Below are 21,634 nucleotides of genomic sequence, written 5' to 3'. Positions count from 1 at the left end.
GGAATGTCTTTAATGTACCTCCATACCACCTGGTTGGCTCAGTGTCTAGCATGCGGTTCAGAAAGGCTGATGGCTAAGAGGCATCACCATCCCCTGGCTAAAGCAGAAGACAGCAAGTCTGTAACATCCTGAGGAACTGAAAACATATTTGGAAAACTTCTGATTAAAGAGAAAGAATGAGTTAGATACTGAGAATCACGTTCCTAGTCTAGTTTAAAATTACCCGTCCCCTTCAAAAAGATGGAGAGTTCGCTGGAATATCTATGTCTCCTGGACTTTATCTTCCTTGATGCATACTCATTTGAGAAGCCAATCACATTTGGGAAAATATCAAACTCTCCTACTCAAGTTGGGCAAAATGCGCAAGTAGATTTCATCTACTGTATGTGAATGTTGGTGTGTGTCACGGAGAGACAGGTGAGTTTGTTTCTCCTTTGGTAATGTTTCTTTTCTAGGTTACATTCACAGGCAATTTTTAACTTCTTGCAGCGGCAGGATTCCAGTGATACTTGTGACAATGGTGCGGAAGTAAGTCACTCTGCCTCCTGCTGGCCACAAACAGAAAGGTTGAGCTTTTGGCTTATGACCAGAGGTCACATTTCTCCTTCACAGACTTAAGAACTTATGAAGGAATGGAAGACTAAAAGGGAAAAGGAAGAGTGGGCTTCCTTTTTTGCTTAGCCTATACTAAGCTCTAGGTGTTAATAAACTAGATCAGATTCCTTATTTTGTGAACCAAAACCCGAGGTTGACACATCTTCTACACTAGCTACACAAACAAAAGGGATGGACAGGAGTCCGGAAAAGCCCTGATCTATACGCCAATAACCCTGTTCCCTCTCCCTGAGTGATGGAAGCGGCAAGCCCAGTCACATCCTGTATTAAGGGCCCCTGTTCCTTAGAACTCAGGGCCCCATACCAGCTTCTCCCCTGAATGCTGTCTTCAGTTTCATTTTCTTCCCTTTCCCCAAACCCCAATAAAACACACCAACTGCTTCAGAATATTTCTGGGTTGTGTTTTTTTGTGGGTCATCTTCTTTTTTTTTTTTTTTTTTTTTATTTCAAATACTCAAAAAGTCCCCTGGGCTCTGTGGGGCTCCCCACACTCATGGCCCCTTTCCCCACACTCACTGCCCTTTTTTTCCCCACAGCAAATCTATTTCAAGGACAGCACTTTTTAAAATGAACAATTAACATTGGGTTCTCAGCTTGCTCTGCGGGACCAGAGGGGCTGTTTGCTTCTGTCATCTTTAGATGTAGACAGTTTCTTTTATCTGACCCCAGGTCCCCAGCCACATCCAAGCAAACAAGGCATTTTTCTACAGAGCTGAATCAGAACTCTTCATCTGGAATCTGCTCCACTCCTCCCCCTTACACCCATCCCACACCAGCCACATGGTTGGGAAGGAAGATAGTCAGGAATGTTTTTATCAACTCCAAGTCCTATTTCATATCCCCCACAAATTTCCCATCCCACCCTCTCAAACACCAACCCCCCCACCCCACCCCCCACCCACCAGGATTTCACTGAGATTTCTCCCCACAATTATTTGGAAAAAAGGTAAAACAAAAAAGGTTCAGGGTCTTGGTGCTCAGCCCAAGGGGCTCCATGCGCTGGGACACCGACGGGCAGGGGCTTCTGCCTCTCCAGCCCGCACCCGAGCCACCTCCTGACCCCTGGCTGCCAAAGCAGGGAGGGGCAGGAGCCAGCACAGGACCCAGGAGGGCAGCGTCTCAGGATCTGGCGGAGCCCCGGGCAGCATCATTCAACTTGGCCACTGCGGACGAACACAGAAGAAGAAAAAGAAAACACTGTCAAGTAATAAGGGAAAAAATTCGAAGTTCCATCCCAGTCCCTACCCCATGACTCTTCCACACTTAACAATCATTAGGCTACCTGGCACATGCCTGAATCTGATCCACAGAGAGCTGGGGAGGGAGGGGGGAAGGGAGGGGGGAAGGAAGGGGGGAAGGGAGGGGGGAAGGGAGGGGGGAAGGGAGGGGGGAAGGGAGAGAGAGGTAGAGAAGAGAGAAGAGGAGAAGGGGGAGGGGAGGGAAGGAGAGGGGAGAGAGAGAGGGAGGGAGAGGGAGAAGGGTGGTGGTGGTGGGGGGGAGGGAATTTCAGTTTCTTTCTATCCACAAAAAGTGTTCTTTACCTTTTTGGAGATACCCATGAAAGCAATACAGAAAATTCTTTAGACAAAGATCACAATAACTGGAGGTTTGCAGGGCCATAAGCTGCCTGGCTTAGAGCAGGCTTGGTTTCACAGGCATGGCCACAGTGAGCTGTACGCAGCAGCAGAGACTGACAGGGGGCTAAGGGTGATGAGGTGGTGACAGCATGTAGTCCACGGCCAGACAACACACGTGTTGTTCTGAGTGGATTTAATAATCTAGGTTTAATCAAAGCAATTTGGATCTGGATTTGGGAATGACCCTTCTTTGCCATGGACGTGATGTATTTCATGCTGTGGAAATAGGTGGCAAATACAAAATGTAGCTTGTTTCTTTGTTTCTTATCCTTGAAGATGACCAGGTAGAGAAAGAGCAAGATCAACAGTTTTCTGATTTCCCTATTTTTTCTATTCCTTCCTAAAAACCAGACTTGTGACCTCAGTCTTGAAGATTCAAATGACCAATAGAGAAAGCAGCTGAGACAGAAAAGAAAAAAGTACAAAATTCGAGAAGATCGGAGATGAAGAAAACGTACAAAATTATATATATATTTATATATATAATAACATGACATATCTATGTACAACATGGCTGGGACAGTTGAGGAAACTATACAAGGATGTTCAGCATCTTCCCCTTCCCACAAGGACTTTAGACTAAGGAAGACAGCATGAGGAATGAAGCAAGAAACACAAAAATTATATACAATTACAAGTGACAATTAAGGAGTTTGGGGGCCAGGAAATCCAGGGATCCTGCTCTCTCCCTTCCTTCCTTACCAACTCTCTCCTACCCCATCTGAGTGACTGCCTGAAAAGTGAATGGCTGGTCAGGAAAGGAGTATACACACCTGCCAATCACTCTGCATGTGCACCAGCAAGTTCATGGTCATTCTCCTGCTAAATCTTTTCTTTTTTTTAAGTTTTATTTAAGTACTCTCTACACCCCACATGGGGCTCGAACTCGCGCACGCTCTTCCGACTGAGCCAGCCAGGCACCACGGGTCATTCTCATCAGCCCAAAGGTTTGATGTATTAGGATTTGTGAGGTGAGAGGGTGAGAGAGAATTACAGAATCTTGTCCTCTTAAACAGTTAGTTGTTGCCCTGGCCCTCTCTGTCATAACCAGCAGTAGGATTCAGGCCAAGCTAGTGATAAGCAGACTGAAGACGCTGGCCACCTGTACCCCTCTCCTCCATCTGCTCTTGAATCTCCACTGCTGCTTCTCATCCCACAAGAGCTGAGTTACTGAGCCCTAGGAAGGCAGAGATTTATCAGTGCTCCATTTCTCGTCCCGTGACCATCTTCCTCCACCAGCTTCCTCCACGGTGAATCATCTCCTAGGAACCTGCTGCTCCAGCCCCACCACAGTACCGAGGCCTGGAGGCTGGCTCAGATTGCCCCTTTTTTTCTGGTCTCCTTAGCAGTACGCCTGGCATCTGATCACATCTGAAACATGGGACTCTACATGTGCGTGACTAAGCACGTGTCCTCAGGCCTGCAGCCTGGCTCCCAGAGCAGCTTTTTAGCAGCAAAGGCCCAGACTGGGGGCCAGGAAAGTGGGTGGGGGTAGAGGCAAGAAGCTTTCATAGAAGCTAGCTTCTTAGAACTTTTCCCTTGGCCTTAAGTCCATGATACTTATGAGGCCCTCTTGCCTGAATTTATAATCCCCAAATCTCAACTTCCTCTCTCCCCATGTAGTCCTCTAATGGTTCCCCTTTGTAGGCTCACTCACAGGCCTTCCTCACTTAGTTTTACAATGAATAGCACAGACTTTTTTTCAGCTGGCAGTTACAGGATTTTAAAATTCTAACCCATCTTATCTATATTCAGCTCTTTTACAGATGAGGAAATAGAAATCCACAGAGGTTAAATGACCAAGGTTACATATCAGTTCTGCTGAGATGGAGTGCAACTAAAACCCAGATATCTTGACTCCAAAGCCAGTGCGAATCTTTCTACTATCCCATATTTTCGAAAGCAACAGGCTGGAAGAGAGAGAGAAGGTGCCCATTTCATGTGAATGAAGTTCTCCAATCTTTACATTATTTAAGAGCCACGGTAACCTGTAAGAGACACTCACTGAGTAAGGGAGGTTAGGTGGGCACTGTAGTTTTAGGCAAGCAAATCAGTTTTTCTTTTTGAGGGTTCTCTAAACCTGACATAATGGAAACACAAAGCAATAGCAGCCTAAGGGAAAAAACACTTAGAAGCACAGAAAACAGATCTCATTCAGTCTACCTTTCCCAGCTATGTCGGATTAGCTTCTAGATGGAAATCTACTATATTATTCCCAAGGCTTAGCCTAACCAATTTTGGGATATTCTCTTCCAAAAGGAGAAATCACATCTCCCCAGTTTCTCATACAAAAGAAAAAGAGCATTTGCAGCATTATCCAATCCTAGTCTCTTATTTCTGGGCCCCTACCTGGGCTACAGTGAGGGTGCGAAAATCTCAATTTAATCAAAGAAATGAACTCAGAGCCCCTCTTCAACCCACATCACCTTCTCAGCAGCCCCCAGGAGAATCACAGTCATTTCTGGCTAGCAAGCTGAGAAGATCTATCTAGGTGCTCATTTCATCCCTGCCTATGATATATTAAAGTCCAGTGGGTGAGGAAGGGGAGAGAAGGGGGGGCCCAGGTTACCCCGCAAGCTTGCTGGTGACGAGTGAGGACTTTCTCTGGGGCAGGTCCTGTGGGGTGGGGATGTGGTCACCAGTCACCAGATTCTTGTCCGGTCCTGCACTTGGCAGCTGCTTGTTCTTCATCTTGGCTTTGGCCATGTTGTAGTCTCCTGAGTCAAAGTACTTTTGCTAGGAGACAAGAGGGATGTTTAGGTGAGTGAGGAACTCTGGCCTTCCTCGAAAGCAAGGAGACCCACATCCATTATAAACCCTCATCAATGCTTAGATTTTTCCAGTCTTCCTTGATTAACCTCATTACACACATAGTTTAGCATTAATTACATGTACTTATGTCTTGTCTCCAATGTGTTCTGGCGTTTCAGGTTGTAGGCAGTTTCCTAGCTACAGTAGACATTTTATGAGCAAAGAGATAGCCCCTACATCCTTTATACACCCATCAATACAGGATGGTTCAACCAAATTACTGGCTATTCATTAAGGCTTACTGAGGACCTATTAGTCTCCAATGGGCTTAGTCCTGGGGAAATTAACAAGACATACAGAAGTGTCAATCTGGAGCTATCCTAGCAATCAGCAGGAGATCAACCTCAAGCCTACAACCTCAAAATTAAAAATGATTCCCTCAGACCATGAATAGAAACGGTTTGTTCATGAGGATAATGTACTTTTCCTCTGACTCCCACTGCTCCCACACATGTTCCATGGCTATGATAGCCTGCCCACGCCTGCCTTGCCTGCAGCAAGGTAAACTGCAAATCATCATCACATCATCATCTGTGCCTAAGACTCAATAACTAGGATTCTCCACAGGGATCTGTTTCACTGTCTATTTCATCCACACCTGGGAACGCCCTCAGGCAGTTTACTGCCTTACAATCTCTCAATTAGCTTCAGGTACCTATGGGGACTGAGAAACCTGATTGGGAGCTAGATGGCTATGAAAGCAGACCCTCCCTTGGTGAGGACCACCACTCTGGATGGAAAAATAAGTCTCTTGAGAGAGCACAGTTAATGGCTGGTGCTAATTTCAAGGGTCTGAAGAAAGCTATTCATTTCAAGCTGAAGAAATCTATAGGACAGATGGTTTGATCTTTTTTTTTGAAATCATGCACCCCAAAACTTAGCTCTAATCTTAAAAAGTGCAGTCCTAAAACTCCCACCATTTAAACAGGCAAATGCCTGGGGGAGTCAGCATTTCAGTTTCTAACATCCTTCCTTCCCCCAATCCTCCAATGCCCCCCACATCCAAATGTCTCAACATTAAGCCTTCATACCCTGTATGATACCATATTAGGGATTTACAATAATTTGCCTCGCTCTTTACAAGTTTTTAATTCCTCTCTACTACTGCCCAACAGCAGAACCTCTGGATAAACATTCAGAAGAAGCTCTACAGATCTCATCACTAAAGACCCTTTTGGCTCCAGTAAGAGGATAAGAGATTGGGTCCCATACCCCTTTCTGGAGTCTCTTCATGAGGAAGTCGGAGCCTCCAGGCTTTTGTCCTAGGCTTGGGTATTTGGCCTTTAGCTTTGCCTCCTCAGCTCTCTCAGGGAGAATACCTTCTTTCTCCTGTGTGTCCTGGAGGAAACAAATGGGCCAATTAAATTAAAAATTGAGAAGCAAGGGCACCTGGGTGGCTCAGTCAGTTAAGTGGCTCAGGTCATGATCTCATGGTTTGTGAGTTTGAGCTCCACATTGGGCTTTGCACTGATAGTTCGGTGCAAACTGGGGATTCTCTCTGTCTTGTTTCTCTCTCTCTGTGTCCCTCTCCCACTCACACTATGTCTCTCTCAAAATAAACCTAAAAAAAAAAAAGTTTTTATTTTTAAGAGAGCATGTGAGTGAGTGTGTGCATGCTCCAGGGCAGGGGAGGGGCAGGAGAGAAAGGGAGACAGAGGATCCAAAGCGACTCTGCGCTGAGAGCAGAGGGCCTGATGGGGGGCTTGAACTCACGAATGGTGAGCCGACCTGAGCCCAAGTCAGACGGTTAAACTACTGAGCCACCCAGGTGCCCCATAAATAAATAAAAAAATTGGGAAGCAACCCTTCTAATATCTAGAATTTTTTTTTTTTTTTAAAGTTTATTTATTTTTGAGACAGAGAGAGACAGAGCATGAACAGGGGAGGAGCAGAGAGAGAGGGAGACACAGAATCTGAAACAGGCTCCAGGCTCTGAGCTGTCAGCACAGAGTCCGACGCGGGGCTCGAACTCGCGGACCGTGAGATCATGACCTGAGCTGAAGTCGGATGCTTAACCGACCGAGCCACCCAGGCGCCCCTAATATCTAGAATTTTTTAATGTTTATTTATTTTTTGAGAGAGACAGAGTGTGAGGGGGTTAGGGGCAGAGAGAGAGGGAGACGCAGAATCCGAAGCAGCCTCCAGGCTCCGAGCTGTCAGCACAAAGCCTGACGCGGGGCTCGAACTCACAAACCGTAAGAATGTGACCTGAAGTCATGGGATGCATAACCAACTGAGCAACCCAGGAGCCCCTAGTAACTTTATACTATCAACTTTTCCTGGAAATCTACCCTCTTGTGAATATACTGTCTCTACCCTGTTCCTAAACAAACCTAGACTTTTGTTCAAATCTTTAAAGCTCAAGATAACTGTATTGTGAGAAAACACACACACACACTCTGCTTCTCACACTACGCTTAAGGAACCACTTCAGTGACTTGGAGTTAAAAATAATACCTAAACACAATTTTTCAATCAAGAGCAAACCATAGCTTATTCAGCAAAGGAGCTGGGAAAGAAAGAAAAGAGCTAACTAGGGCTTCTGGTGATCCAAGAGGAGTAGGAAAGTTCCCTGGCTATCCCTAACACACAGTACAGGTCAAACAGGAAATCAAAGGGGATAATTCTGCTGAGATGTTCCCTTTTACCCCGAGTCTAAGGCAGTCATCTGATTTAAGCCTCTCTGAGCTATGTGGCCTTCTCCAAATGTCTCTACCTTAATAAAGGAACAACGTTGCTTCAGCATTTCCATAAACCTTAGGTAGGAGGTAACAGGTAAAGAGATAAAAATGACACTATTTTTAACCTCAAGAAAATTAAGACACAGGAGGTTCACTAGTATTTACCCACAGTTTTTTCCAAAAGGTCAACACCTTCCCCAGTGGGGCAAGTGATGGAAGTTTAGGGAACATGCCAAGAACTTGGAATTGGCTTGCAGGGGCTCTCACGGTAGTTATTACTCTCTTCTTGTTTTTGTGGGCCCCAATGCCCTTTTCTTTAGTGACTTTTTAAAGGGACCTAAAGCCGGGGTGCCTGGGTGGCTCAGTTGGTTAAACATTTGACTCTTGGTTTCTGCTCAGGTCATGATCTCATGGTTTGTGAGTTCAAGCCCTGAGTTGGGCTCTGCACTGACTAAGGAGCCTGCTTGGGATCCCCTCTCCCTCTTTCTCTCAAAATAAATAAATTAAAAAACATTTTTTAAAAAAGGACCTAAGGGGGTGCCTGGGTGGCTCAGTCGATTAAGCGTCCGACTTCGGCTCAGGTCATGATCTCGTGGTCCATGGGTTTGAGCCCTGCGTGGGATTCTATGCTGACAGCCTGGAGCCTGGGGCCTGCTTCGGATTCTGTGTCTCCCTCTCCTTCTGCCCCTCCCCACTCCTCTCAAAAAAATAAATGTTAAAAAAATTATTTAAAAAAGGACCTAGGGGCACCTGGGTGGCTCAGGAGGTTAAGCGCCTGACTTCTGCTCAGGTCGTGATCTTACGGTTAGTGGGTTCGAGCTCCGCATCAAGCTCTCTGCTGTCAGCACAGAGCCTGTTTCAGATCCGCTGTCCCTCCTATCTCTGCCTCTCCCCCGCTCACAAGTGCCTCCCCTGCGGGAGGGAGGGAGGAAGGGAGGGAGGGAGGAAGGAAAGACCTAAGAAAGAAAGGAAGAAAGAGAAAAGAAAGACCTAAGGCAATTTGTGTCTCTTTTTAATGTAATTATATTCCCTTCCCTTGAAAATCTGGCAGATATATCAGGTGCCTTTCACAACGCCCTGAGCCCAGTACTAAATGTTGTAAGTCAAATACAAGCCCCAAGAAGAGGTTTATTTGGGGTGTTTTCATCACAGAATTGTGGGTGAACTAAGTCCCATTGCCTTGGAAGTCGGGGTCGTGGTGGAAATAGGGTGGAGTCTCTCTTGTCACGATTCCTTTCGTGTCTTTCCTAGGTTTAATCTCCATTATGCTTTATTGATCTCTAGTCCTCTTCAGTCCTGTTAGTTCCCAATTGAGGCTGGGGAACAGTGGGACCCCAACCGTCAAAATAGGTCTCTTGAGAAAGTTGCCCGCCTTAAAGTAGCCATGATTAATAATTACTTCTCCCTTCGCCCAATGCTGGTCCTTTTTAATCGTCTCTACTTCCACCTGTATCCTTCTGATTGGGAACCCAGCCTAGCTGCTGGGCCTTTTACCCCTCTCTACCAATAACACACATCGCTTCTCAGGACCACCTGCCCCCTTTCATTCACCCAGTCTTTCCAAACACCCGCCCCGCACCCAAGTTTGGCCAATGATAGCACCTTTTCAATGTGTTGAGCAGTAGGCCTATTGGCCAATCAGAAAGAGTAAGGCACTGACTGACAACGGGCCCAACCAACCAGCCCCAGAGCTGCAAGCTGTGTTAAAGCTCACCCTGCGTGACGCAAGAAGTGGCCAACCCCTGCAGAGCCTGAGACCATGGCGACCAATCCGCACTGGTGGGAGACCGTCTCCCGCCCCATCACGGTCGCCCCCAGCTCGCCGGCCCGCACCCCCTCCATTTCACCTGCTTCTCCTCGCCGGTCTCCTCCGCAGGGTTCTCCTCTTCTTGTTTCTGGGACATGGCGGGACCAGGACTGTGAAGTGTAGGGGGCCCGGGAAGTCAACCGGAGAAGGGAAGGGGGAGGGGAAACGGGGACAACCTGCGCTGCTTCTTCGGCTCCTGTCACTAGGGTTGCTCAGTCAAAATGGCGGCCCCTGCCTGTGACGTTATGGCCGCCCCTTCCTATGGGAGCCAATGGGAGTGAGGTAGATAGGGCAATGACGTAACGATCTGCCAATAGTCGCTGGCTAGAGGTGGGTTCTTTGAAGGCGACAGGCAAGCTGGAACACCAATGTGGACACAGAGTGAGCTCCGAGGACCAATTGGGAGCCCGTGGGGGTGTTAGCGGGCGGCTCAGCTTTGGCATTTTTGCTCCTTTGGTGCGACGAGACTTCTTTCTGTCTAACGGCCCGGCACCCAGAAGGCTTTGCTGAGCTTCAAACTGGAGAGCGAAAAGATGGGAACCTTTCATTTTCAGATAAAGAGGATTAAGCTTTGTGCAGTGTTAGCAGAAAACTCTCAATCTTCAGAAAATAATTTGGAAGTCAGAGTATACCTTAAATTGGTACTCAACACTGTTGCCATGTATGTACTTGGTGTTTGGAGGGGAGAGACTGGGACCCCAAACCAAGTTGTCTTGCACAGAAGGCTTTACGTTCCATGATTTAACTCTTCTGTACAGTTTTTTACTTGTTCAGGGTCAGCCCATGGAGACTAAGTTCTTTGAAACGGAGAGCACAGTTCTAGGTATATGGTAAACATTTAGTAAATACAGTTAACACTAGTTAACGTATCCTGAGTCACAGTTCAACAGTATTTCTTGAGCGTCAGTGTGTAGATGGTAATATATTAGTTTTACGGGGGTACGTATAGAATAAGACAGTCTCTGCTCTTAGCTTAATGGACATGTGTGGAGGGGTTTCACAGTGTGCCAGGTGTACCCTCAGATTAAGTAGACACATCCTCCTGGAGTGTCAGTCCACATTTTTATATTAAAAACAAACATTAGTTTAATACTAATAACACTGAAAAATTCATATTAAAGTTTAATTTTCCAGGCAGCTTCTTGTGACAGCCTTGGGGCTATCTGTTCATTTTTTTGTATAATTAGGTGTACTTCTGGAAAAGTCTGAGAAGCACTGTAATACGCAATTATACCAGGCAAAATCTGGTAAGCATTGAAATAAAAGTTAATAAAGTGTTATAGGGGTTCGTAGGAAGAGTCATATTCAGTTTAGATTCCCTACCACCTGTGACCAAGAAAAAAAAAAAGACTTCATGGGGTGGGGGGTGGCACTTGAAATAAGGTTTTTTTTTTGTTTTGTTTTTTATTCAAGTAAACTCTACATTCAACGTGAGACTCAAACTCATCAACCAGCTTGTGACTGAATTAGCCAGGTCTCCCTGAGATAAGTTTTAAAGAACTCATTAGTTTTCTGGGTAAAGGTGAAGGAAGGAAGGGTATTCCAGGTGATAGGTGCAACACAAAGGCTAGAAAAATAGAATCAAGTGCAGAACATGGAGGGCTTTGAATGCCAGGATAAGGCACTTGTGAATAATTTAGTAATCCATGAGAGAGACATTGAAGGTTTTTAGGCCAGAGAGTGGGCAGATCAGAACTTCCCCTTTAGGAAGATTCATTTGGAGATAATGAATAAAAATAATTCAGAATTCCATGCAGAAAGACCCCAGAAGTGGCAGTCTAGCAAGGAGTGCACTACAATACTCTAGGTGGAAGAGAATTGGGATTTAAACTAGAAATGTGGTAGTTTATAGAAAACTGTGAACATAATTGAGAAAGTCTGTGTCTATGAGATTCACAGCTGAGTGAATACAGGGAATGAGGTGGCCATGTGTTTCAGGGTAATATTGCAGAAATAATTCAAGAAGTCAATATGAGAATGGAATTGGAAACAGAAAATGAGGAGTTCAGCTTTGAGAACATTGACTTTTTAAGACAAATGGGCCATTTGGTGGAGTTATCAAGTCAATGAAGCCTTTGGATAAATGACCCGAGATCTCCAGCATAGCTACCATTTTAGAGGTCTAGGAAATGTAGACCTAGAGTTTGGGAGAAAAGTAGAAGGTCACTATGAGCAAAACTTGGACTTCTTCATGTAAATGTAAGTAAAGTTGTGGAAGTAAATGAGATCACCTAAGGAGAATGAAAGAGTCCCAAGATGGAAAACTGGATAAAAGTTGGTAAGGGACACAGACACAAATGATCAGAGGGGTAAGGAGAAGAACCAGGAAAAAAGTGACAGAAGTTGAAGATGGAGGGTACAAAATTGCATGCAGTTAAAGAGTGAGGAAGTGATAGCAATATTCAACAGTAAAGCAGAGGAAGGAATTAGAATAATGAAGAGGAGGCAGAACTCTGTTTTCTTTTTGGGAAAACAGACACAATTCAAGCATGTTTTCAGAAAAGGGCAAGAGGCTAATTGAGAGAAACTAAAAAGGTAATGAATCCGTTTTGTTTCAGTTTATTTATTATTGAGAGAGAGACACACACACACAGAGCGTGAGTGGGGGAGGGGCAGAGAGAGAGTGAATCCGAAGCAGGCTCTGCACTGCCAGGGTAGAGCCTGATGCAGGGCTTGAACTGTGAGACCATGACCTGAGCCAAAGTCAGACACTTAATGAACTGAGCCACCCAGGTTCTGCTGTAATTATCCATTTTAAAGAGAAGATAAAGAATTAAAGTCTCAGGGGAGATCATTAGATCAAGAGGGAGAGAAACAGATGTGTTGAAGGGGAAATTGTACAGAGAGATTTTGAAGTAGTTAAACATTTAAGGAAGTCACGTTGAATGTCCTTGCTTTTCTGCGGTCAATCTTTTGAGAATAAAAAGGATGGCAGGGTGGGATAGAGAATCTAGGAAAGGTGGGGGTAGAAACAGCACTATAGAAAATAGCAATGATTCCTAAAAGATCTAAGATTAGATAGGTATGGATTTGTAGTAGTCTTAATCACCATGGCTTTGTGACTTTGGTCAATAACTCCTGGCTGTCTTGATGTGGAGAAAACAGCCAGCCTGTTAATAAGGACAAAGGACTGGTAAAGAAGGAACAGTGGAGGGAAGACAATGAGGAAGTCCATATTGGTTTGCCAGTTTGTTGAAATACCTGACCATAGCATTGAGGCTCTCTAGGAAGGATGGAATAGAAAGGCGATGGAGAACTGGGCATGACACAGAAGGAAGCTCAGATTTGGTGGGGATGCTAAGAGGCAGAAGAGTAGGAGGTCATAGTGAGGGGAATTTGAGGGTGTATCTAGGAAGGTGGAGAAGTTGCAGGTTACGATGAGCTCCAGCCTATAATTGTAATTGATGGTAGATATGCAGGGATATAAAGTCACTGACTTTGATGTAATCAAGCACACGTGAAGTCACAAATGTTGAAGTCTCAGAGCATAATGATAGGGAAGGGGTTTAGGACAGGGTGACTGTGACCCATAGTCATAGGTGGGAATGAGCTATAAGTCTCCAATGTATGTATTTAAACACATAAGTCACCACATTGTGTGCCTTACATTGTGTAGAAAAACTACAGTATTAGGTAAGTATGTGTGACACCAAATGGGTTGTACTCATAAGTGTTTAAAAGATCATTTCTAGCTGAGCTGGGCAAGGAATGTTTCAGACAAGGCGGAACCTGAACCCAGACCCTAAGGATGAATAGGAAGGTTGGAGATTGGCAGAGGGTGGGGGAGGAAAGGAAGACAATTTAGAGGACAACCTTATCTTATAAAAGGTTAGAGGGTAACTGAAGACAATGGAAGAGGGAGAGGGAAACTATAGCAAGGGTAACAATTTCCTAGGGGGAGAGAGAGCCTGCTAGCCCAATCTGTATTTTTGAAAATCTCCCTAAGGACAGTCTATAAATAAGGCTAATCTAGGAACCTGTGTGGAAGCAGCAAACCATGAAGCTGTTCAGGTTGCCGGGGTCCTGAGGAGACTCGTAAGTCATAGTCAAGTGTTGGGGTTTCATGAGGACACAGGGAAACCTGATTTCAAGCAGGAAAATTGTACTGTTAGACGGGATTTGTAAAGACTTAACTGGAGTAGCTGGGTGGAGAGTGGACTGGAGGAAAGGCGAGACCAGCTGGACATCTGCCTGTGGTAGGCCAGGTGAGAGTTGAGGCCTGATCAAAGGCAGAAGCCATGTAAATGAAGGAGCCGAAGAGACAAATGATACTGGAGGTGGGGAATAAAGATGAGAGAACCAAGGATGAATCCCAGGTTCCTGAGTGAAGTGCCATTTACAGAGAAGCAAATCCAAGAAGAGGCAATTGGAGGGAAGAAAGTAGGGAGAGAAGAAGACCTGAACTTCTTACCTTTTGGGTTTTTTTTCTTGCTTATGTCTGACTGTTTCAGGTCAGGACCTAAATATATTTACATATGGGATGGGATATCTGGGAATAACACTGTACAACTTGCCAATGCATAAGCTACTTTTTACAGAAGAATGGCCATAAAAACAAAAACAAAAAACATGAGACTGCAGAAATATCTGGGTCTCTTAGCACCCTCTGATGGGCCAAATTGAGAATATTAGGAAATTAACCAAGCTCTATCATCTCCTTGCCTCCTTAACAAACTTACACTCTTAGAACTGGCCCCAAGTGTAGCCTGAGGAAAGGAGCTAAGTGATCAAAATAATACAGTTAAAGATAAATTTCAAAAAAGGAAAAACATGTTGGGGCGCCTTGGAGGCTCAGTCTGTTAAGCATCTCTCCCCCTCCCTCCTCTGCCCCTCTCCTGCTTGTGCTCTCTCAAAGTGATAAACTTTAAAAAAAAAAAAAAAAGATTATCTTTTTCTCCCTCTGTCCCTCTCCCCCACCCGCTTGTATGCGCTCTCTCTAAAATTAAAAAAAAGAAAATTATGAGGAAAATCATAACTTACACAAATGATGGAACTAATAAGGTATTAAACTGGCTCAAAAGAGAATCTGAAGGGGCACCTGGGTGGCTCAGCTGTTTTAAGCGTCATGATCTCACAGTTCCTGAGTGTGAGCCCCACATCAGGCTCTGCACCGACAGTGTGGGGGCTGCTTGGGATTCTCTCTCTCCCTTCCTCGCTGGATCTCCCCCGCTCAGAGGGAAGGGAAAGGAAAGGAAAGGAAAGGAGAAGAGAGGAGAGGGGAGAGGGGAGAGGGGAGAGGGGAGAGGGGAGAGGGGAGGGGAGGGGAGGGGGAGGGGGAGGGGGAAGGGGAGGGGGAAGGGGAGGGGGAGGGAAGCGAAGGGAAGGGAAGGGAAGGGAAGGGAAGGGAAGGGAGAAAGGAAAGGAGGAAGGAAAAGAGAGAGGAAGGAAGAGAAAAAGAAAGGAAAGAAGGAAGGAAAGAAGGAAAGAAGGAAGGAAAGAAGAAAGGAGGAAGAAGGTGAAAGAAGGAGAAAGAAGGAAAGAAAGGAGGAAAGAAAAAGACAGGAAGGAAGAAAGGAAGGAAGGAAGAAAGGAAGAAAGGAAACAGAAAAGGAAAGAAAGGAAAAGAAAAGGAAAGAAAAGAAAAAAGAGGAAAAAAAAAAGAAACCCTTCTGAAGGGGTAAAAGTCCCTAGATTCCTGAGTTTCTAAGGTAAGTTCAGATAAAATTTGCTCTATACTTAGGGAGGTTCAAGTAAGTTGAGAAAAACAAAGTGGTGGACAGACTACTGATATTCAGGGGGAAAGAACTACACAGAACATGTCTGTTTAAAAAGCTCTTTTGGAGTACTTGATCCCACCCCCCAAAGTTGAATCTACTTTTTTACAATTTGGAATATAAAGGAAACTGATGACATTGAGTTGGACTGCTAGAAATAGGAGATTTCTGCCAGGAAGTGACCCTCACTTTGTCTGACTTGCATTCTGAGATAATTTTACTGCTTCCTGGGAGAGATAGCTCCCTTTCTCACTTAAAACACAGTCATCCATGTCTGGTCTCTTTCCATTGGAACTCACTGGGGAGAAAAGGCAGACAGACCAAAGTCTTGGAAAGAACTGGGGACACAGGAACAGAGATTCATGTACACATGTAATAGGTAATAGGAAAATATTTAAAAAATAAGTTCTACCTAAGTTGTTTCAGCATTAAAACAATCTTTTTATTATTTAGAGTAAAACATTTTTAAATATCATATGAGTGAATATATGTCTACAGTTCTTTTAAGAACTGTGGAAAAGGGGAAGAACAAAATTTTTATCTTTTAATTAGAATCCTTTTTAGAGTTGTTAAAATTTGGTGTCAGAAAACATACAATAAGAGAGTATTTAAAGTGTTATACAAAAACAAAAAACCCATTAGCCAGAAATTTTTTAAATTTTTTCTTTTTTTTAAGTTTATTTATTTTTGCAGAGACAGACAGACAAGAGCATGAGTGGGGGAGGATCAGAGAGAGAGGGAGACACAGAATCTGAAACAGGTGTCAGCACAGAGCCCGACGCGGGGCTCAAACTCACAGACAGCAAGATCATGACCTGAGCCGAAGTCAGGTGCTCAACCAACTGAGCCACCCAGGTGCCCCTTATTTGCTCACTTAAATGTGAGTTCTTGGGAGCCGAAATTGTGTCCTACACAACTTTTTATTGTCAGCACCTAGCAAGTGCCAGTTTTGGCACTTATAAGAGCCAAATTTGTAAGTACTCAATATTTTTGGGATGAACGAATTACAATAAAATATCAAGCAGTGTTCTCAAATTTTGACATGCAAGTTTTTGGAGACTGTGTTTATTCATTTTTTTAATGTTTATTCACTTTTTGAGAGAGACAGAGCATGAATGGAAAAGGGGCAGAGAGAGGAAGACACAGATTCCGAAGCAGGTTCCAGGCTCTGAGCTGCCAGCACAGAGCCCGACGCAGGGCTCGAACTCACGAACTGCGAGATCGTGACCTGAGCCAAAGTTGGAAGCTCAACCAACTGAGCCACCCAGTTGCCCCTGGAGACTGTGTTTAAAGTGCAGCTTCCTAAGCCTCTAACCCCAGAGAATGATTTACTAGGAACTTACATTTCGTAAGGTACCCCCCACCCCCACCCCACAAGGTGATTTCAGTGCACTGCTCTTGGCACCATGTTTTGAGAAACACTGTATAAAGGATGACTTATGTGAACAATGTTTTGTTTGAAATAAAAAGAACAGGAAGTATAAACAATCCTAGTATATACATTTCTTATTGTTCCTTGTGCTGTAGACATTATAAAGAAGGGAAGAACAATACGCCTGTTATAAGCACAGTTATCTTTTTGTAGAGGCCACTTTTAGGTAACAGGCTTGAACAATGGAAACTTGAGCAAGGCCAAAGGGTCCACAGCCTGACCAGTTGACTGAATACAGACAGGCCCATCAGGCGACCCATCTCAAAATATCCACAGGCCCTAACTAACCAATGGGCTACTCACAACCAGGCACAGGTACCAAAACAAGGGAAAATTCCATGGTCCCCATATCTCCTTACCTCCCCCACTTTAAAAACAGCCCCCACCCACTGCCTCCTGGCAGACAGTCTCTACTTTGCTCCCTTGTGGTATATTCAAGAAACTTCTATACTGGCTCTTCTGCCTCAGGTGAATCCTTCCACAGCCTGTGCCCCAGGCTTCCACCTGATTGGGTCGCCCTACATTTGGGTGCCCCCATCTGATTGGGAGAGATGCCACACTTTCACATGTTGTTAACTCTGTTACAGTTAGGTAGGTTACCTGTGTTTCCAACTTTATACTTTCAGCTCTTAGGTAAGTTTCAGTGTCACTTGCAAGTAGATATGAATAGGGCAGAACATAATCCTTTTCTTGATGAAAAATGGTGTAATTGGGTAAATTATTTTGATTGAGATGGAGACACTATTCAGACTACAACATTAGCTGGTGTTCAGGTTAGCCTTGATGTATGCCCTGCCTATATACGTTACGATTCTATTTGTCTCTCTCTAATATTCTATACAGGATAAAACAGGCTGGTCTCCTGGTGTAAAGGGGGGAGTGTTACTGGCCTTGTGTGGAAAGTTCTTATTTCTAGTTAAAATAATTGAAGTTGTAAAACCAGAAAACCAATAATTATTTATTATACAGAAATGTGAAAACCCTATGCATTAAAGAAGGTGTTTTGCAGAGACTACTATACAGATTCAAACTGAAGACATTCTCATTGAGATACAACATAAAAATAAACACTGACCAAGTGTTGCAAGAAAGAACTCGACTTCTACCCCCCAATCAAGCTGACACTTTCCAGAACAAAACCTGGTTCAGAAAGGAAAACTAAGCCACGTAGAGACAACACATGGACTGCTTTTGTACTTTCAGAGTGCCAAACTGAAGCTCTACTCAGCTGCACGTTTAGAACTCATTTCATGCTAAAATTCGTATCTCTAGTCATATAAGCAATACCTGAAAGTGAAAAAAAAAACAATGATTGTTGATTTGGGGAATTCCATGGGGCTACACAGGTTTGGGGGAGGAGATGAAAGTTACAATCATTCATTCATTTCAGATCAGGAAGAGTTGATATCATGTCTGGGTTGTCTGTATGAGCCCTTTGACAGCCTGCTTCTCTGTAATGGTCAAAAGCTGAGTGTAGATCTCCATGTTGAGTGTAGAGATTAAATAAACAAATCTTAAAAAAAATTTGCATAGTAAATGCCTGAACTTAGCACAACTTGGTGCCTGTCCTCTTTATATTCCTAAATAGTAGACTTTATGTCAACATGCATTTCATACCAAATTGCCCATCAAAATAGTATTTTTCTTAATCTTCTCTTAGCACTCACTACTGAATTGAAAAAACTGAAAAGTTTTGAGAGATTTGGCTAGAAAGATGGTTATATTGAAACAAGACTAATGACTAGGAGGTTATCTATGGACTAAATACAGACAAAACTACTTCTAGAACCCTTAAATACGGACAGAATCTATCAATTTATGAAGGAAGCCAAAAACAGGGAACAAGAAGATCTGGAGTTTAGATACACTGTCTGGACTCAGGATGCTGCTATTAGGCAACTGAAATTTATAACTCCCTCAATTTGATCAGAGCAGAGACATATAGAGTAAATCTGGAGGAATCAGGACAATCATGAGCTGAAGGGTGGAAATTCTCATGCCACCTCCCTCCCTTATAAACTGGAATGCTGATTGTATGAAGGACGTGGCTGAAAGACCCATTTTTTTCATTCAGACTTTTGCCCTGATGAATGAGGGAGTAGGATAATGCTAAGAGAGAGTACAGAACATATTTCTGATTCTAGGACTGTGAGAACCAGGTAAGCAAATTTGCAATATTCTCATTAGGTTAGAAAAGGAAAGCTGAAAAATCATTAGTGGGACATATAATCCCAGAGACCATCTGTTCCAAAAATTAGTTTTGTTTCTACTGCCCAGACAGTTATTTCAATAACTACAATCCTTAGTAGAGTCTGAGAGACAAAGACTGTGAAAACGTGTATTTAAGATAGAAAACAGGGCGTCTGGCTGGCTCAGTTGATAGAGCATACAACTCTTAGTCTCAGGGTAATGAGCTCAAGTCCCATATTGGATGTGGAGCCCACTTAAAAAAAAAGAAGAGATAGAAAACAAACCTTAGAAATCTTAATGGTTTGCTCTATATCTCATTCACATTTTGTGGCTGGAGAACTCCAAATCCCACTTAGATATTCCTGTTTATCCAAAAGCACACTGGATGGAAGCAAACCAGGAAATGAGAGAAAGTGATAATTGTGTGTGTGTGTGTGTGTGTGTGTGTGTGTGTGTATTCACCTAGTTTATTCACCTCTGCAGTGGAAATTTAGGGAGAAATAAAGTCTGCTTACAATGGTCAAGGTTTATGGAGAAGCCCTGAAGTTGGCTCTCCCCAAATCATAAGTCTGATTCAAGAGAAGGAAAAAAAAACAAAAAAACAAACAAAAAACGATGAAAAACATCTCATCACACAAAACTCCGTGTGGTGTCTCTGACAGTCACGAGCCAGCAGGGGAAAAAGGAGAAACCCACCCACTGGCTTTAGGATTTATTGAAGGCTGCCAGCACAGCCCAGATCATCTCTGTGGCACTGTGCTTTGTCCCCTCCACTTCAGGGTCCAGTTCTACTAAGTCCTTGGCTCGATTCATTGCCACATCATACCTGTCATCTGTCAGAGAGGAGAAGACATTCTCTAGCACATCAGAGGAGTGGGCCAGCACCAGGAGCGCTAGTGTTCGTTTGTCCATACGCTGGGGGTCATTCACCCACCGCTCTAGGACACTATCTTGAAGTTTTTTCACTAGTCGCTGTTTCTCTGTTGTATTGGTCACTGGATGAGTAGTCATGTCAAATAGGAGGAAATTCTGCTTCTCTGTGGTTAGAATACCCTTCTCTACTAGGTTCTTTGCAATTCGTTCTCTCACATTTCTCAGTTGGTACTGTAATTTGAAGGGGTTCCAGGTCTCACCTTTGGGAAAAAACAAATGGAAGACTTGAACAATATGCTAAGCCAACTAGATCTAACAAGACATCTGCAGAACATTCCACCCTAACAGCATAATACATACCCTTCTCAAGTACACGTGGCATACTCTACAGGATAGACCATTTGCTAGGCCATAAAATCAGCCTTAATAAAAGGACTGAAAACATACAAAGTATGCTATCCAACCACAATAGAATTAAACTAGAAATTAAATACAGGAGACAATTTGGGAAATTCAAAAATATGTGGAAATTAAACAACAAACTCCTAAATAACCAATGGGGTCAAAGAAATCACACTCAACTCTGAGTTGAGTGAAAATGACAACAGACCAAAACTTATGCTATGTAGCTTAAACCAGTGCCAAGAGAGAAAGATATGACCCCAAATGGTATGCTAGAAAAGATATTAAATAAATCAATAACCTAACTTCTACTTTAAAAAACTAGACAAAGTAGAACACAATAAACACGAAGGAAGCAGAAGAAAGGAAATAATAGAGATTAGAGAGGAGATAAATAGAAACAATGAAAACAATAGAGGAAATCATTAAAATCAAAGTTGGTTCATTGAAAAGATCAACAAATTGACAAACCTAAAATGACAAAGAAAAAAGAGAGAAGAGTCAAATCACTAACATTAGGAATTAGAGAGGAAACATCACTACTGACCTTAAAGAAATAAAAATGGCAGGGGGTGCCTGGGTGGCTCAGTCGGTTCAGTATCCGACTCCAGCTCAAGTCATGATCTCACAGTTCGTGAGTTGGAGCCCTGCTTCAGGATTCTTTCTCTCTTCCTCTCTCCCTCTGCCCCCTGTGGGATTCTCTCTCTCTCCCTCTGCCCCTCATGGGATGCTCTCTCTCTCTCCCCCTCTCTGCCCCCCCCCCCAAAAAAAGTAAATAAAAAAAAATCAAATTGAATTTCTATTCATTAGCAACAATCTGAAAATAAATTTTTTCTCAATTTTTGTAGTTGTTTTCCTACAATTATACTCATAATAGCATCAAAAAGAACAAAATAGTTAGGACTATATTTAACAAAAGTAGTATAAGACTTACACATTGGAAATTACAAAACATTGTTGAAAGAAATATCTAAATAAATGGAAAGGCATCCATGTTCATGGATTAGAAAACTTGATATTATTATTGTTTTTAATTTTTATTTTATTTTTGAGAGAGAGACAGAGCACGAGTGGGGGAGGGCAGAGAGAGAGAGGGAGACACGGAATCTGAAGCAGGATCCAGGCTCTGAGCTGTCAGCACAGAGCCCAATGCGGGGCTGGAACTTATGGGCTGCGAGATGATGACCTGAGCTGAAGTCGGACGCTTAACCAACTGAGCCACCCAGGTACCCCAGAAAACTTAGTATTTTTAAGATAGCAATATTCCCCAAATTGATCTGCAGATACAATATAATTCCTATTAAAATCCTACCTTAGGGGCACCTGGGTGGCTCTGTTGGTTAAATGTCCAACTCTTGATTTCAGCTCAGGTCATGATCTCATGGTTCGTGAGTTTGAGCCCTGTGTTGGGCTCTGCACTGACAGTGCAAAGCCTGCTTGGGATTCTCTCTCTCTCCCTCTCTAAACAAATA

At 43.6% G+C, this 21,634-nt stretch overlaps 2 protein-coding genes across 4 annotated transcripts in view; both read right to left on the bottom strand.

Annotated features, from left to right (window-relative positions):
- Positions 1 to 1,032: 1,032 nt before the first annotated feature.
- Positions 1,033 to 9,803, bottom strand: ENSA (endosulfine alpha). 2 transcript variants are annotated; one of them, XM_049616360.1, is made up of 4 exons: positions 9,592 to 9,801; positions 6,276 to 6,401; positions 4,822 to 4,988; positions 1,033 to 1,778 (listed from the first exon to the last, which is right to left on the bottom strand). In XM_049616360.1, exons 1-4 carry the CDS (start codon positions 9,646 to 9,648, stop codon positions 1,763 to 1,765), a joined length of 366 nt encoding a protein of 121 aa, XP_049472317.1. In that variant the 5' UTR covers positions 9,649 to 9,801; the 3' UTR covers positions 1,033 to 1,762. The 2 variants fall into 2 exon arrangements, with proteins under 2 accessions (XP_049472317.1, XP_049472319.1); XM_049616362.1 differs by lacking the exon at positions 1,033 to 1,778 and adding an exon at positions 2,046 to 4,162 and having other exon boundaries at positions 9,592 to 9,803.
- Positions 9,804 to 19,586: 9,783 nt separating this feature from the next.
- The window catches only part of GOLPH3L (golgi phosphoprotein 3 like), a 35,636-nt gene continuing 33,588 nt past the window's right edge, over positions 19,587 to 21,634 (bottom strand). For both annotated transcript variants that reach the window (XM_049616357.1, XM_049616356.1), the window contains one exon: positions 19,587 to 20,020. In XM_049616357.1, the coding sequence (XP_049472314.1) occupies positions 19,593 to 20,020 (428 nt within the window). In that variant the 3' untranslated portion in view covers positions 19,587 to 19,592. The remainder of the gene's footprint in view (positions 20,021 to 21,634) is intronic.

The sequence above is a fragment of the Panthera uncia genome (genome assembly GCF_023721935.1).
Source record: "Panthera uncia isolate 11264 chromosome C1 unlocalized genomic scaffold, Puncia_PCG_1.0 HiC_scaffold_4, whole genome shotgun sequence".
NCBI lineage: Eukaryota > Metazoa > Chordata > Mammalia > Carnivora > Felidae > Panthera > Panthera uncia.
Note: the sequence above shows the minus strand (reverse complement) of the source record. Positions and strands in the feature narration are given on the sequence as shown.